Genomic DNA, 13,481 nt, shown 5'->3' with positions numbered 1-13,481 from the left:
AGTATGTTGTTAGTTGCAATTTTTAGAATTACAGAAATTTGCATAGTTTGCTTTTCATATATTCTTATTTTACCTTTTCCTATCAGCATATTCTAAGAGAAAATTGCAAAGTTGATCCAAAATGTTGACATCATTTGCAATTTTATTTATCTAATTGAATATGCTTGTGTAGGAAATCCTCTTTCCCAAATGTGGGTAACAATCAATAAATCATTTAATTTGTAACTATACGTGGAATCTGTGTTATTACCTTTAAAATTTTAACCACTCCCACAGGGCTGGCCACCAGAACTTAAGCAACTAATGTTTGTGTGTGTCATGGTATTGAATAATTGATCCATTATTCTTTATGGGAACAGAGAATAATGAATGATATATATACAGAGCATTGGGCAGTTTATTTCACTATTGGAACCAGATGAGCAATACTATTGGTTTCAGCAGGATGATGCAGCAGGACACCATCATGAAGTTTTTGCATGTTTTCTTGGACAATCATGTAAATAGCACCACTCTATAACTACCTTCCCTCCCAACCTCATTTCATATATAAGGATTCATCAGTGAACAACCTGTTTATTGCAACGGTTCACAGATCTTTGGAAGAGTTAAAGGCCAACATATCCTTAGAGATGTTTTGTATAACATGAGAAAGTTGGTTAATATTTTCCACTTTTTTTTTTTTTTTTCTTTCTTCAAATTGGTAATTCAATTGTCAAATGTTTACTTGCTTCATTACAATCAATTTCTTGGTTGTGTGACTGGGACTTTATGGACACTATTTGTTCATTTCTATATACAGTGGACTCCCGCTAATCCGAACACGTTTCGGTCGGCGGAGAAGAAATTTTTTAGTTCGCAAAATATACGTTTTTTGTATTTTCCAGTTAAATTTAAATGGCATTAATGGTACAAAAACATTTAGAATTCCACAAAACAATTGTATTTTATTGTAGTACTGTACTAATACAAAATTAATAAATCAGTGTTTGACATGGCCTATTAAAATTACAGATCTATACTTACACACCAAAACAGGAACAAAAGTCATTTTTCAGAAGTAACAAACTCTGTTAGTTTCTTTTGACGTAACGATGAAAATCGGCTAGATGATGCTATGTTTCGCCACCGCCTCATAAACATGTAGTCTGCCGGTGTAGCACTGGGATGTTGTTCTAAGTAGCGTAAAGCGAGGTCAAGGGCCGCTGTCGCGTCTGTGTGCGACACAAGTTGTTCCGCAGAAACACCGGGCTCATCATCACTCCCGTCATCATTCTGCTTGGAGTCTTCTTGGGTGACAGCTGCCACGATGTCCTCATCCGACAGGTTTTCATGACCTATTCCATCCGCTGCAATCCACTTGTTAACGTCAGATCCTATTGCTTCCTCGCACCCGGGAATTTCCTGTATGAGCTGAATTAATTGTTCTATGTCATTGTTTTCGTCAGAGCTATCGACAAAGCTGAGAGAGGGCCATAATTTCTTCCATGATCTTTGTATGGACTGCTCGGTTACACCCTCCCATGACTCAGCAACCCAATATACAACATCTTTTAAATTCATTTGTTTCATTTTCTCATGTAAAGAAAGTGAATTGGTGTTATCTTCTATCAAGGACCTAAGGTATTTCTTTCTGTATGCAAGTTTGATAGACTGTAACACCCCCTGGTCCATGGGCTGTAATAACGGTGTTACATTAGGCAGTAACAAAGCTGTCTTTATATCCCCTGATGTCAACTCGGAAACGTCTGGGTGGGACGGCGCATTGTCTATGAGGAGAATGGCACGAGGTGGCAAATCATTTTCATTGCTGAAACGTTTCACTGCTGGGACAAATTGATTATGAAACCACTCAATGAAAAGCTGTCTGTTTTTTTTTGACTTATAATGAACTGGAAGGTTGTTAATGTTCATATTTTTAAAAGCTCTCGGCTTCGCTGATTTACCGATCATCATCAAAGGTAGCTTGTGATTTCCTGAAGCTATCAACGTCACTCGCTCCTTATTCATTTTAAAACCTGGGGCATGCATTTCTTGTTGAGATGCTAGACTTTTTGTGGGCAAAGTCTTAAAATTTAAACTTGTCTCATCAGCGTTATATATCTGCTGTGGTGAATAATGTGATACCAAATCAGCGAACTCACCCAAATATTTCTCTGCTGCAGCATGATCAGCTGATAATTGCTCCCCGGTGATCGTTAGCTGACAAATCCCATGGTGCTTCTTCCAGCGATCAAACCAACTGGTACTCGCACTAAATGATTCATCACCTTTCATTAGTTTGTTGAGATGAATGGCCTTTTCTCTAACAAGAGGTTCAATTAGGGGTGTTTCCCTTCCTCTTTCCTGAGTGAACCATGTGAATAAGGCTTCATCAAGCTTGTCAAACGTTGAGGGCCTTACTGTTTGTCGATTTTCAACTGATTTTTCTGAAGTAGAGGTACAAAACTGCTCTATCTTTGCGTGGTTTTTTTTTCCAGTCAGTTACTGTGGCCTTGCCCACTCCAAACTCTATTGCTAATTTCGTTGCACTTTCCCCCTTGTTCAGCCTTTTCAAAACTTCCAGCTTATCTTTCAACGTACACGTTGTGTGTTTCCGTTTCGTGGCCACTGTGGCAGCAGACTGAACTAAACTATTGTTTTTTGTTTGGGGATTTTTTTTGGCGCATGGGCGTCTATGGCCATAATGCACCAGAACTAAACTAAACTATAAAATGTAATGTAGAGGGAAGATATAAACATTCACGTTTAATGCACAATGTCGCGTGCAATTAGTCATAGCGTGGAGGGGGGGGTTGCTTCCGGTGTGTTACGCTCGCGTACAAACGCTAGTAGGCTTACTATACATTCATTCCTTAATAAACCAGACCTGTTTTACTGCTTGCTTCTGCATTATTGCAGTTATTCGGCTAATCCGAACAGGGCTCAGTCCCAATTAGTTCGGACTAGCGGGAGTCTAGTGTATATATATAAAATATATATATATGTACAGAACTTTATATATTCTATCTAAGAACTGCATATACAAGTAGTTCCCGACTTTACGAGTTAATTTGTTCCTAGTAAAACGGGAATTTATTTCCCATAGACATAATGTTAAAAATAGGGATTATGTTCTCAACAATGAAATTAGTTAGCTAATTAGTTTTTGTTTAAACAATGATTGATTTATCCAAAGAAATGAAAACATAGCCTGTAAAATCAAGCAAATTATAATAATAAAGAAATTATTTGACTTACAAATGTTAAAGAATGTTTATTCTTTATCATCATTGACTAAATGCACACTCGTTGATCACTCATTATTGGGTTGGCACTCATTGTTGGTTTGTTGCCCAAGGAGTCTTCTTCAGAAATGCTTCAAGAGGCATTTGTTTCCAAGATAATCTCTTTTCTCTTCTCTTTTCATGATAACATGCATAAGCATTTTTCATGCACAAATTGCAACTATCTAACACAACATGCACAATTGAGATTGCAACTAACACAATTTGCGCGGAGTAACAAGTTTATAAAGCTAAAAAAAAGAATGAAGAGAAGATTCTGAAAATTTGTGTGTGTTTTTTATATGTGAGATTGTGAAGGGGAAACACATTTCACCAATAATAACATAAAAAAACCACACAATTCCAGCTATGGTATTTTTGCAAATGCAATAACATTGAGTTTACTACCCGTTTATAATAGATTGCACTAACAGAAAAGTCCAATAAACTAGAATGTGCAAATTGTTTTTATTGTTTTTTGGTCGTGACCTCCAGAAATGTACTTTAGAAAAATATCACAAAGGTGTTCAAAATTGATTTTTATAACAGAACATATGATAAAAGTGTAGTGTAATTTCCATTATAAATATGACCTTTTAGAGAGATAAATAGCTTAGTAATATAGCGAAAATTTCAACTTCCAAGGACTTGGCACGAATAACTAAAAAACAATGTTATTGGGTTCACATTATGATATTTTCACTATACGATGGTGTCTCTGGAACGGAATATCGTAAAGCAAGGTTGCACTGTATTAAATAGCTTCGCACAATGGTTTGAAATGCAGTATTTATGAATGTTTAACATTCATATTTTGCAATTAATATTCATATTTTTGATTTTGTTGATACTTGGGGGGGGGGAACAAACTCGTAAAGCGGGAACTGCCTGTATAATATATTCTGATTTCTATATGAATAACATTTAATTTTTTTTTTTTTTTTAAACAAAGAAAAAAGGTGATGCAGCTGTTGAAAGATATTCTTATGTAGTTCTAAGGAAAGGACAAAGAGAAGGTGAGTAAGATTCATATTTTTTGATAATGATAACTAGTGTAACCTATGAAAATTCTGTCAACAGTCTATGACACTTTTCAAGTAAAATTTTTATGATTTGCTACATTCAGTTTTGTGGAATTTATATTCCACTGAAGAGTTAGGCCAAATAACACTTGGGCTTATGTCAAATACTGTTATCCATGGTTTTGCCTGAATTGGCAATATATTTTTAAATCGTATAGCATCATCTACATAGATGAATCTGCTTAAAAATCAAATACTGCCAGGAGGCAGCTGTTTCGAATCTACTCTTTTCTCACCAACTCACAGGTGGCCTCCATTAACGAACTCCTACCAAATTGTGAATAATGTATTTTGTCTAAGTGAATAGCTAAATGATGTATGGGTGCAACTTCCTTTTAAACACTTTACAAGTGTTGCTCAAGCTGTTAACTCCTAAAACTGGGCTTAATTTGCCTTGTGTAGTATAATACTATTCCCATGATCAAAACAGCAAAGTTTTCATCATTGTGAAGTTGTGATCAATGCAGAAGTTGAAATCAAATTTTATTTGAATTTCAACTTCTGCATTGATCAAAATTTCACAATTTTTCTATGGTGAAAAATTATCATAGGCAGACACATTATGGCTTTTTTAACACCTTCCCAAGCATAACTCTATTACTTATTCATTACAATAATCTATACCCAGTGGTGGGTTTGGGGTATTGCATTTTCATACCAAAATTTTGCAGTCCATCTTTTCACATATATGTGGTTCAGTCCTGCCAGGAGCAGCAGTGCGTAGCACACACTTCTTGATTAGACCTTCTTGATGACCACCAAATACGGAGGATGCAGAAAGGTCAGGGAATGACCACCGCATATCCCCAGAGCAATATGACCTTAGTTGCCAATGCTCCTAAAAAAAAAAATAAAATAAATAAATAACAACCAGTCCTCCTCCCATAGATAATGGGATGTACAGTTAGTGAGATTACGTGTAAACCTTTGTGCATGTTTATGTACATATTATATGTTTATTGATAGAGTTGCTTAAATTATGGGTTTTATATTCATAGGTATATCACTGCCATGTTCTGATGCTTCCTGCAATTCTGAAATGTGTATTAATTTTATTCTTTTTTTAATTTTTTTATTTCTCCAGTGCCATAATGAGTATTGCGAGATATTCCCCCTCCCCCTTTCCAGTTTATGTCTGTTGGTTTTAATGTTCAGTTGTACTTCCTTATGTTCAGCTTTTATATATTTTTTTTCTATCCTTTGTTTTTTCAATTGAGTTGTTAGGATTTAATTTTCATTACGTTGCTTCTTTTTATTATAATTCTTAAATTTGATTTTCATGTTTGCATATTATTTTAGCTTAGTTGATTGCTGTAGGCAGTGTTTAAATTGTATTCTTTATTTTTTATTTTTTTTATTATTATTTTTATTTTATTTTATTTATTTATTATTTTTTTTTTTTTGCTGTAAAGGGCACTAACCATATTATGTTAGTTTAGTATTTTGCTTTCATTGGTTTCATTTTATTTTGGGTCTACGTTCGACTGGTAGTTACAAATTCCATAGGGCCCTCCTCAACGCTGATAACATGTAGTTGAATGGAAATATGATCTTTTGGAGCATAGAAGTACAGTATAGCCTAACCATATTATATGGAACTAATTCACATCAAAAGGGCCTATGAAGCCCAATAATTCCTATTATTATTATAATAATCTTAAATTATAGGTGAAAACCTCATACCTTTGACTAGGACTGTTAATCTTTCAACACTCAATCGCAAATGATTATAATATGAATTTATCCCCCTGTGTATTTCCATGAATGAATCAAGTTAAAATAACTATTAATTAAAATAAGCATGTATTCAACTCTCATATCATGTCAAGGGAATTGGAAAGAATCACAGAAAGACAGTGGCCACCAACCTCCAAAAATCAACCAACACCACAAGCCATCATGAGAATTGAAAAACAATTGTTGTGAAATTCTAAAAACAACGACACTAATAAATTAATTCACACGTAAGTTAAACTTTAAAATCGTTATTAACTTCTTTTAAGAGACCACCTTATTCGGTTTGTTACCGTGTTCACAAGAAGTACAAAAGTGATTCGCGAATGCTATTCCTGTTTTATATCAAATTAACGACACCTGACACGATAATATTTATATAAACCAATGTATGAATTGCTATTCGTGCATGCGCCCACGAGTCCAAAATATTATAAGGTCTGCGTACATTAACAGAGATTAACATTTAATCTAATTTCTAATGTTTTGGCAATTAATAATTTAAAATATTCACGCTGTTTATTAAGAACCTTGGATTCATTAAAAAGAAACGTGTCCATCAGCGATTGCATGAAATGCAAGCTCAGATGCACCCGTCCTACCTGCTCTAACTAATGCCAAATGCTGCTGTATCCTCGCCGAAAGTAAATTTTGGGTCGAGCCAATATAAGTAGAATTGCATTTTTCACTTCTCATGATGGCTTGTGGTGTTGGTTGGTTTTTGGAGGTTGGTGGCTGTCGTCTTTCCGTGATTCTTTTCGATTCCCTTGACATGATATGAGAGTTGAATACATGCTTATTTTAATTAACAGTTATTTTAACTTGATTCATTTATGACAATACACTGGGGGGGGGGGGTAAATTCATATTATAATCATTTGTGATTGAGTATTGAGAGATTAACAGTCCTACTCCAAGGTATGAGGTTTTCACCTATAATTTAAGATTATTATATGGAACACATATAATGTAGAATACACATAGAAGTACAGTACAGCCTAACCATATTATATGGAACATTTTACAAAGATTGGTGCAGACACACATATACACATACAGTGTTTCTAATTTATACTGACAAAATTATAGCTGTAATTTTATATACCAAAACAAATAAAAAATAGTTCACATAAATAAGTAGCAGTTCTCAATGATTCCAGAGCTATGGCTGTTTGAATTTAAAAACATTAATAATAATAAACAGATATGTACTTAAAATGTTTATTCAAATTAGGTATGTCTACTTATTCTTATTTATTACCATTCAGAACTCTGTAGTAATTTTTTAAAATTCAAACAGCCCTAGCTCTCACATCACACTGGAATGGCCAACCATCTGTCACCAAGCAATGCTGGGATGATACTCATTGCCTGGTGCATTAACACCATTTTATTTAGTGGAGGGTTGAAGTGGAGAAAATCATCTTTAGCCTCTAGAGCAGAGGTTCCCAAACTTTCTCGGTTCACGGCATCCCTAGGCCAGAAGAAATACATAACACAGTGGTTTTCGACCTTTTAATATATATACCTATATAATATATTTTTCTTTATATAGAGGTACTAAATAAAGATCAATTATAGATTACCAAAAAATTAAAAAGATACGGTGGATACAGTGGACCTTTTTATAATGAAATAAATATACAAATTTTAAAAAAATAATAATAACTTTATGTAACTTAAACCCAAATTACACGGCACCCCTAGAATGTTGTTGCGGCACCCCGGTTGAAAACCACTGCTCTAGAGCATGGCGGCGCCTCCATAGCCAGGTGGGCAGGAGCGGCAGTGCATAGCACACGCTTATTGATTAGACCGGGATTCGAGCCCGTGACCACCAAATACAGAGGATGCGGAAAGGTCAGGGAATGACCACCGCATATCCCCAGAGCAATATGGCCTTAGTTGCTAATGCTCCCAAAAACCAAATAACATCTAGAGCATGGCAAAGCTCTCATCTCTTCTGTCATGCAGTAAGGGTTTTGCCTTTTGAGATTATGATGAGGTCCAGTATTCTCTAAATTTCAAGGATAGTTTTAAAATGGTTGTCACAAGCCAGCTGCTAAGTAGTCCACGAGACCAAATTCATTTATAACTCCAGGAGATAACTGCATTAGCTAATGTATAATCTCACTGCCACTGTTGTGAGATTACACTGCTAGCCGATGTCTGATGTGGGAGGGGGCCATATTATGACAAGGAACTTGTATGTCATATCCAAAATTTTTGTCATGTCATATAGCCCCCCAACTTCTTTGCTCAATATTGTTAGTACAGTATATATATATATATCACCTTTTGTGTTTTTAAAAGATAACTGTTCTACAAAACCATTAACTTCTGCCTTTGACAGATATTTCCTGGTCCTGCTCCAGGGAATGTCTATCGGGGAACAGAGAATTCATGAGTAACCTGCTTCATTGGCATTGATGACTATGGTTAGCCAGTTTCTTTACATTAATTAACTTTTAAATGGGTGATCTGAATAAATTAACCCTTTCATGAGTAAGTTTGCAGCATTTGTGTTGGTCTATCATAGTGAATTTTTTATAGTATTGGACTCTGTGGAGCAACTTCCTTCATGCAATTTTGAAGTTTTGTAAAAAAAACACTTTGTACCTAAGTGCTTTTAATTATTATTATTTATTTTTTAATCTGCTATTTCCTAATGTTAGAGTGAAATTATAGCCAAAAATCAAACCAAATTTTTTTTTAAAATTAATAAAAGAAAAACTCTTGGGTACAGTGGGGGCCTCGACTTCCGATGACATTGACATTCGATATTCTCAGGAACCGATTTACCTTCCATACAATCTTTTATTTTAAGGACCAATGATATTTGCAGGAACCGATGGCTTTCCAATATAGCTGGAATGATGCATTGGTGGAAATTTTCAGATGCGTTTAGTGCAATTATTCTCAATCAATTAGGAAATTTGTTATTGTTCAGCACAACATTCCTGCATGTTACAGTACTTCGAACAGTTTAGTAGTAGTAGTGGCATGTGATGCAAGAAAGCAAGTGTATGAGCTTATGCAGCATCAGCCAAAAAAAAAAAAAAAAATCACACCATTCCCTCCAAATGCCTGTCCAGTTCCTCCTTAAATTTATTCAACCTATCAACTTCCACAACAACAGATGGAAGTTTGTTCCAGCAATTAACCACCCGCTGGCTAAAGGCAAATTTCCGCATATCTATTCTACATGTCCTTTCTTAATTTGAATTTATGCCCCCTTAGGTTCGTAATCTGAACAAGTGGAAGGATCCCATCAAAATTCAGCGTGCTCAACTCATTCAAGGCCTTATACACCTCAATCACATCACAGTGCAGGTGCCTAGTCTCCAGCCACTGCAATTTGCAGAGTTTAAGCCTCTCTTGGTAAGCGGATCTCTTCATTCCCCCTCACCAATCTTGTTGCCCTTCTCTGTACATGCTCAAGCAAATCTACATCCTTCCTAAAATGAGGCTTCCAGACCTGTACGCAGTACTCAAGGCGTGGCTTGACCATTGCCTTATACAGAGGAACAATCAACTCCTTTTCCCTGCTAGCAAAATTCCTATATATCATTGACAAAACCCCATGACCTGCCCTGGCAGCCTGTCTGCATTGCTCAGAAAACTTCATATCTGACTGCACAATTACTCCCATGTCTTTTTCATTTTCTACCACCTTAAGTGTAGTACCACACAGTTGGTATGTTTCTCTGGGGTTACTTCTACCCACATGCAGTACTTTGCAATTATCAAGGTTAAACTTCAGTTGCCACTTCTTAGCCCATCTGCCCAAATTTTCTAGATCCTGTTGCAGTAGCACACTGCCATTAACAACCTTGCCAACCTTTGTATCATCGGCAAACTACACTAAGCCTGATATACCTTCATCAATATCATTGATAAATATACAAAACAATAGTGGACCCAACATCGAACCCTGTGGGACTCCACTAATAACATTAGTCCACGAAGAGCAGCACCCATTATTTACCACACTCTGTCTTCTCCCACTCAACCATCCATTTATCCCTTATAGCAACTTATCCTTAATACCATTCTCCTCCAATTTGTACAATAGTGTTCCATGCACAACAGGGTCAAAAGCTTTCTTGAAATCCAAATATATGATATCAAAATTATTTTTTGCATCCAGTTCCTTTGTAATCACATCATATTTGTCAGAGAAGACTTTCTTTTAACAAACCCATGCTGTGTCTGAATTATTGCTGCAGTCTTGTCTAGATGATCCTGCAATGCATCTTTAACCAGTGACTCCATTATTTTACACGGAACAGACGTTAAACTAACTGGTCTGTAATTGCTCGTGTCACCCTTCGATCCCCCTTTGTGAATTGGGGATACATTTGCACATCTCCAATCCGTGGAGACCTCCCCTGAGTCCAGGGGTGCTCTCATAATTATGGCTAAGGGTTTGCTTAGTTGCTTTGCCGCCTCCTTTAATATAACAGGATAGATCCCATCCACCCCATATGTTTAACTTCAACAATTTCTCCTCCACTTTGCTCTCAGTTATTACAAAATCATTAAGCACCCTGGTACAATTTGATAATCTTCTGCCATTTTCAAACCTTAATAACTCCTCATGTGTGAATGAAGATGCAAAATACTCATTCAGTTTGTTTGCTATCTGAGCAGGATCATCAACAGTCGAACCATCGATATCAAGTGGACCAATCAGATTAATCCCCTTCCTTTTAGAGTTCATATAAGTAAAGAAATCCTTGGTGTTTTTCTTAGCATCCTTTACCAAAGATTTCTCGTAATCTACCTTCGCCTGCCTAATCTCCTTTGTGACCTGATTACAGACTAGCTGATATGTGCCATAGGCTTCTGAGTCGCTTGATAATTTATATGCATACCATGCATTTTTCTTCTCTGTTACAAGTCTCATACCGACAGGGCTATAGGGTGGGTAAAGTGCCTGCCTGGCAACCAAAAGGTCGCGGGTTCGAATCCCGCCTCGGATCAAAGTACTGCAAAAACCTTGGGAGGTGCATTATGGCCACAGAAGCCGATGCACCAACAACCACAAAAAAAAAAAAAAACGAGTCTCATTAGTTCATTTGATGACCATTTAGGCGTAAACCTTGAACAATATTTCTTAGTTGGTACGAAAACCTAGTAGCTTCCAAGATTCATTCTTTGAATGCTTCCCATTTTTAGTTTGCTGTTGGTAACATCATCAGTTGGTCCCACCGTATGGAATTTAAATACTGTCTCAGACGATTGTAGTCTGCTTTACGAAAGCAAAAACCCTTCCCTTTACGCCTGATGGTAGTTACCTCTGACTTAATCCCACTTCAGCACACTGTGGTCACTGCCACCTAGTGGTTCCTTTAACTGCAAATTCTTAATACACGAATGATCACTGCTCATAACCAGTTCAAGAGTATTACCCTCTCTGGTTGCCTCTTGAACATGCTGCTGCAGAAAACAATCCAATAAATCCACAAAAGTCTTACTAGTGTGTGAGTGACCAACCACAAGTTCCAGTCAATATCTGGGAAGTTAAAATCTCCCATTATAAGACATTCTAATTTACTAGCCCACTCTATTTCTCTGCACAATTGTTCACTGTACTCATTCGAGTCATTAGGCCTATAACACACTCCTACTCTTATTTTTGCTTTCGCAGTGCTTATGTCACACCAAACTGGCTCAACAGTGCACTGTTCATCTATATCAACTGGATGCACTTCTTTTAATTTTATGTTTTTCTTAATTAACAACATGATTCCTCCTCCCTTCCTGTCTTTCCTTTCTGTACACATTGTTCTCCCCAAATTCCAATTCTGCATTCCTAATATCAGTGTGACACCACGTCTCTGATAAACCAACAGTATCCGCCTTTGATGTCTTGACCAACACTTCAACTTAATCAAATTTATTTACTATACTTATAGCATTGGTATACATGCAAGCATGCATGCACCTATTCCTATTCCTAGTTACCCTGACGCATCCCATATACCCACCTGTTTCACGATGACTGCCATCAGTCCCTGAAACCCCCAGCACCCCTCGCTCCAAGTCGCTACTTATTCTAATAGAAGTTGTGCAAGAATCACCTTCACCTCTACCTGCGGCTACTTTTAATCTTTTAATCTGTGAATCCCCCAATCTAGCAGTTTTCTGACCCAACTAACACTGCCTTGAGAGCATCAGCAAATATTCTTGCACCCTTTCTATTTAAGTCCATGTAGAAGCAGTCTCTCCTGTTAACAAGCACATATCACGCTGAAAAAAATTCTACCCCTTGAGCCTTGCACATTCCCTCTAGGGCCAAATTTATTGACAAGGCTCTCTCATGTACTCCCTCCTATTGTGTCTGGGCAGAATTGCAGATACTTTCAAATTTAACTCCGACACGACTTTTTTTGCAACACTGACCTGTACTTGTTAAGTAAATCTACAGATCTCCTACTCTTAATGTCATTGGTGCCAACGTGTACAACAATATCGCCTTTTGTGCCCTTAAAAGATAATATATGCTTTACAATGTCATCAACTTTTGCCCCTGACAGACATACCCTGGTCCTGTTCCATCTATTCTTTTTTACACAATATATTCCCCATCTCCCTGACAATAGAATCACCAACAATAACTAGTTCCTTTGGGACCAGCGCATTCTGCCTTGGAGATTGCCGCTGTGTTGCCTGATGCCGAGGAGTGAGCTCTGGCATTGAGAGCTTGAGGGGTCCCTCATTTATTTCTTCGAGGGCATCTACCCTACACCTCAAGCTCTCATAGACGCCCAGTAGAACATTGAGTTGATGCCTAATTTCTAGACACTCTCTGCACCTGGCACACACACAAAGACATCCTCCTTCATGTTCTGTTCCAGAGAGTTCGGCAAACATTTCACAAGTTGCACATTTTTTTAGGTGTGATGCATTGGAGAATCGCCCCCCCCCCTCAGTTTAACCCCGAGTCACAGCACTCCTGCCACTTTGTGCCCGTTGCTTTGCTGCTCTAGTCTGGGGCATGATACTTTAAATTAATAAGATTAATAAATTTAATTAATTAATTGTCAATACTACGCTATCTAATAGAATCCTAAATGCAGTGATGCATATTACGCTATATAATTATATGTTAGAGCTACCTAGTTACCACAATTAAAAATTTGAATTCTCTACTACTCTATACAAAAAATGGCTGCAAGATTCAAACGAAATAACGGTTTTATGTATATTAAGTAGTAATCTACAAAAACTCTTTATCTAAATTAAAAATAAAAATTAACCAGCGTAACTATAACTATTAGACTACGTATAAAGTACAATATAAAATAACAATTAGGTAAATAAAAAGGCAAACACATCGCTTTTTCTGAGTCTGTAATTCAAAGCTGTAATTTTTAAAGAGAGTCAGTGCCCT

General features: G+C 36.7%; 1 protein-coding gene across 1 annotated transcript in view; it reads left to right on the top strand.

Annotated features, from left to right (window-relative positions):
• LOC150080656 (ribosome assembly protein METTL17, mitochondrial-like) overlaps positions 1-13,481 on the top strand; it is a 97,145-nt gene that overhangs the window by 50,432 nt on the left and 33,232 nt on the right. The window contains exon 5 of the mRNA XM_090381596.1: positions 4,219-4,282. Within this exon, the coding sequence (XP_090237722.1) occupies positions 4,219-4,282 (64 nt within the window). The remainder of the gene's footprint in view (positions 1-4,218; positions 4,283-13,481) is intronic.

This window comes from Mastigoproctus giganteus, chromosome 9 (genome assembly GCF_048544385.1).
Source record: "Mastigoproctus giganteus isolate SK-2022 chromosome 9, ASM4854438v1, whole genome shotgun sequence".
In the NCBI taxonomy this organism is placed as follows: domain Eukaryota; kingdom Metazoa; phylum Arthropoda; class Arachnida; order Uropygi; family Thelyphonidae; genus Mastigoproctus; species Mastigoproctus giganteus.
Note: the sequence above shows the minus strand (reverse complement) of the source record. Positions and strands in the feature narration are given on the sequence as shown.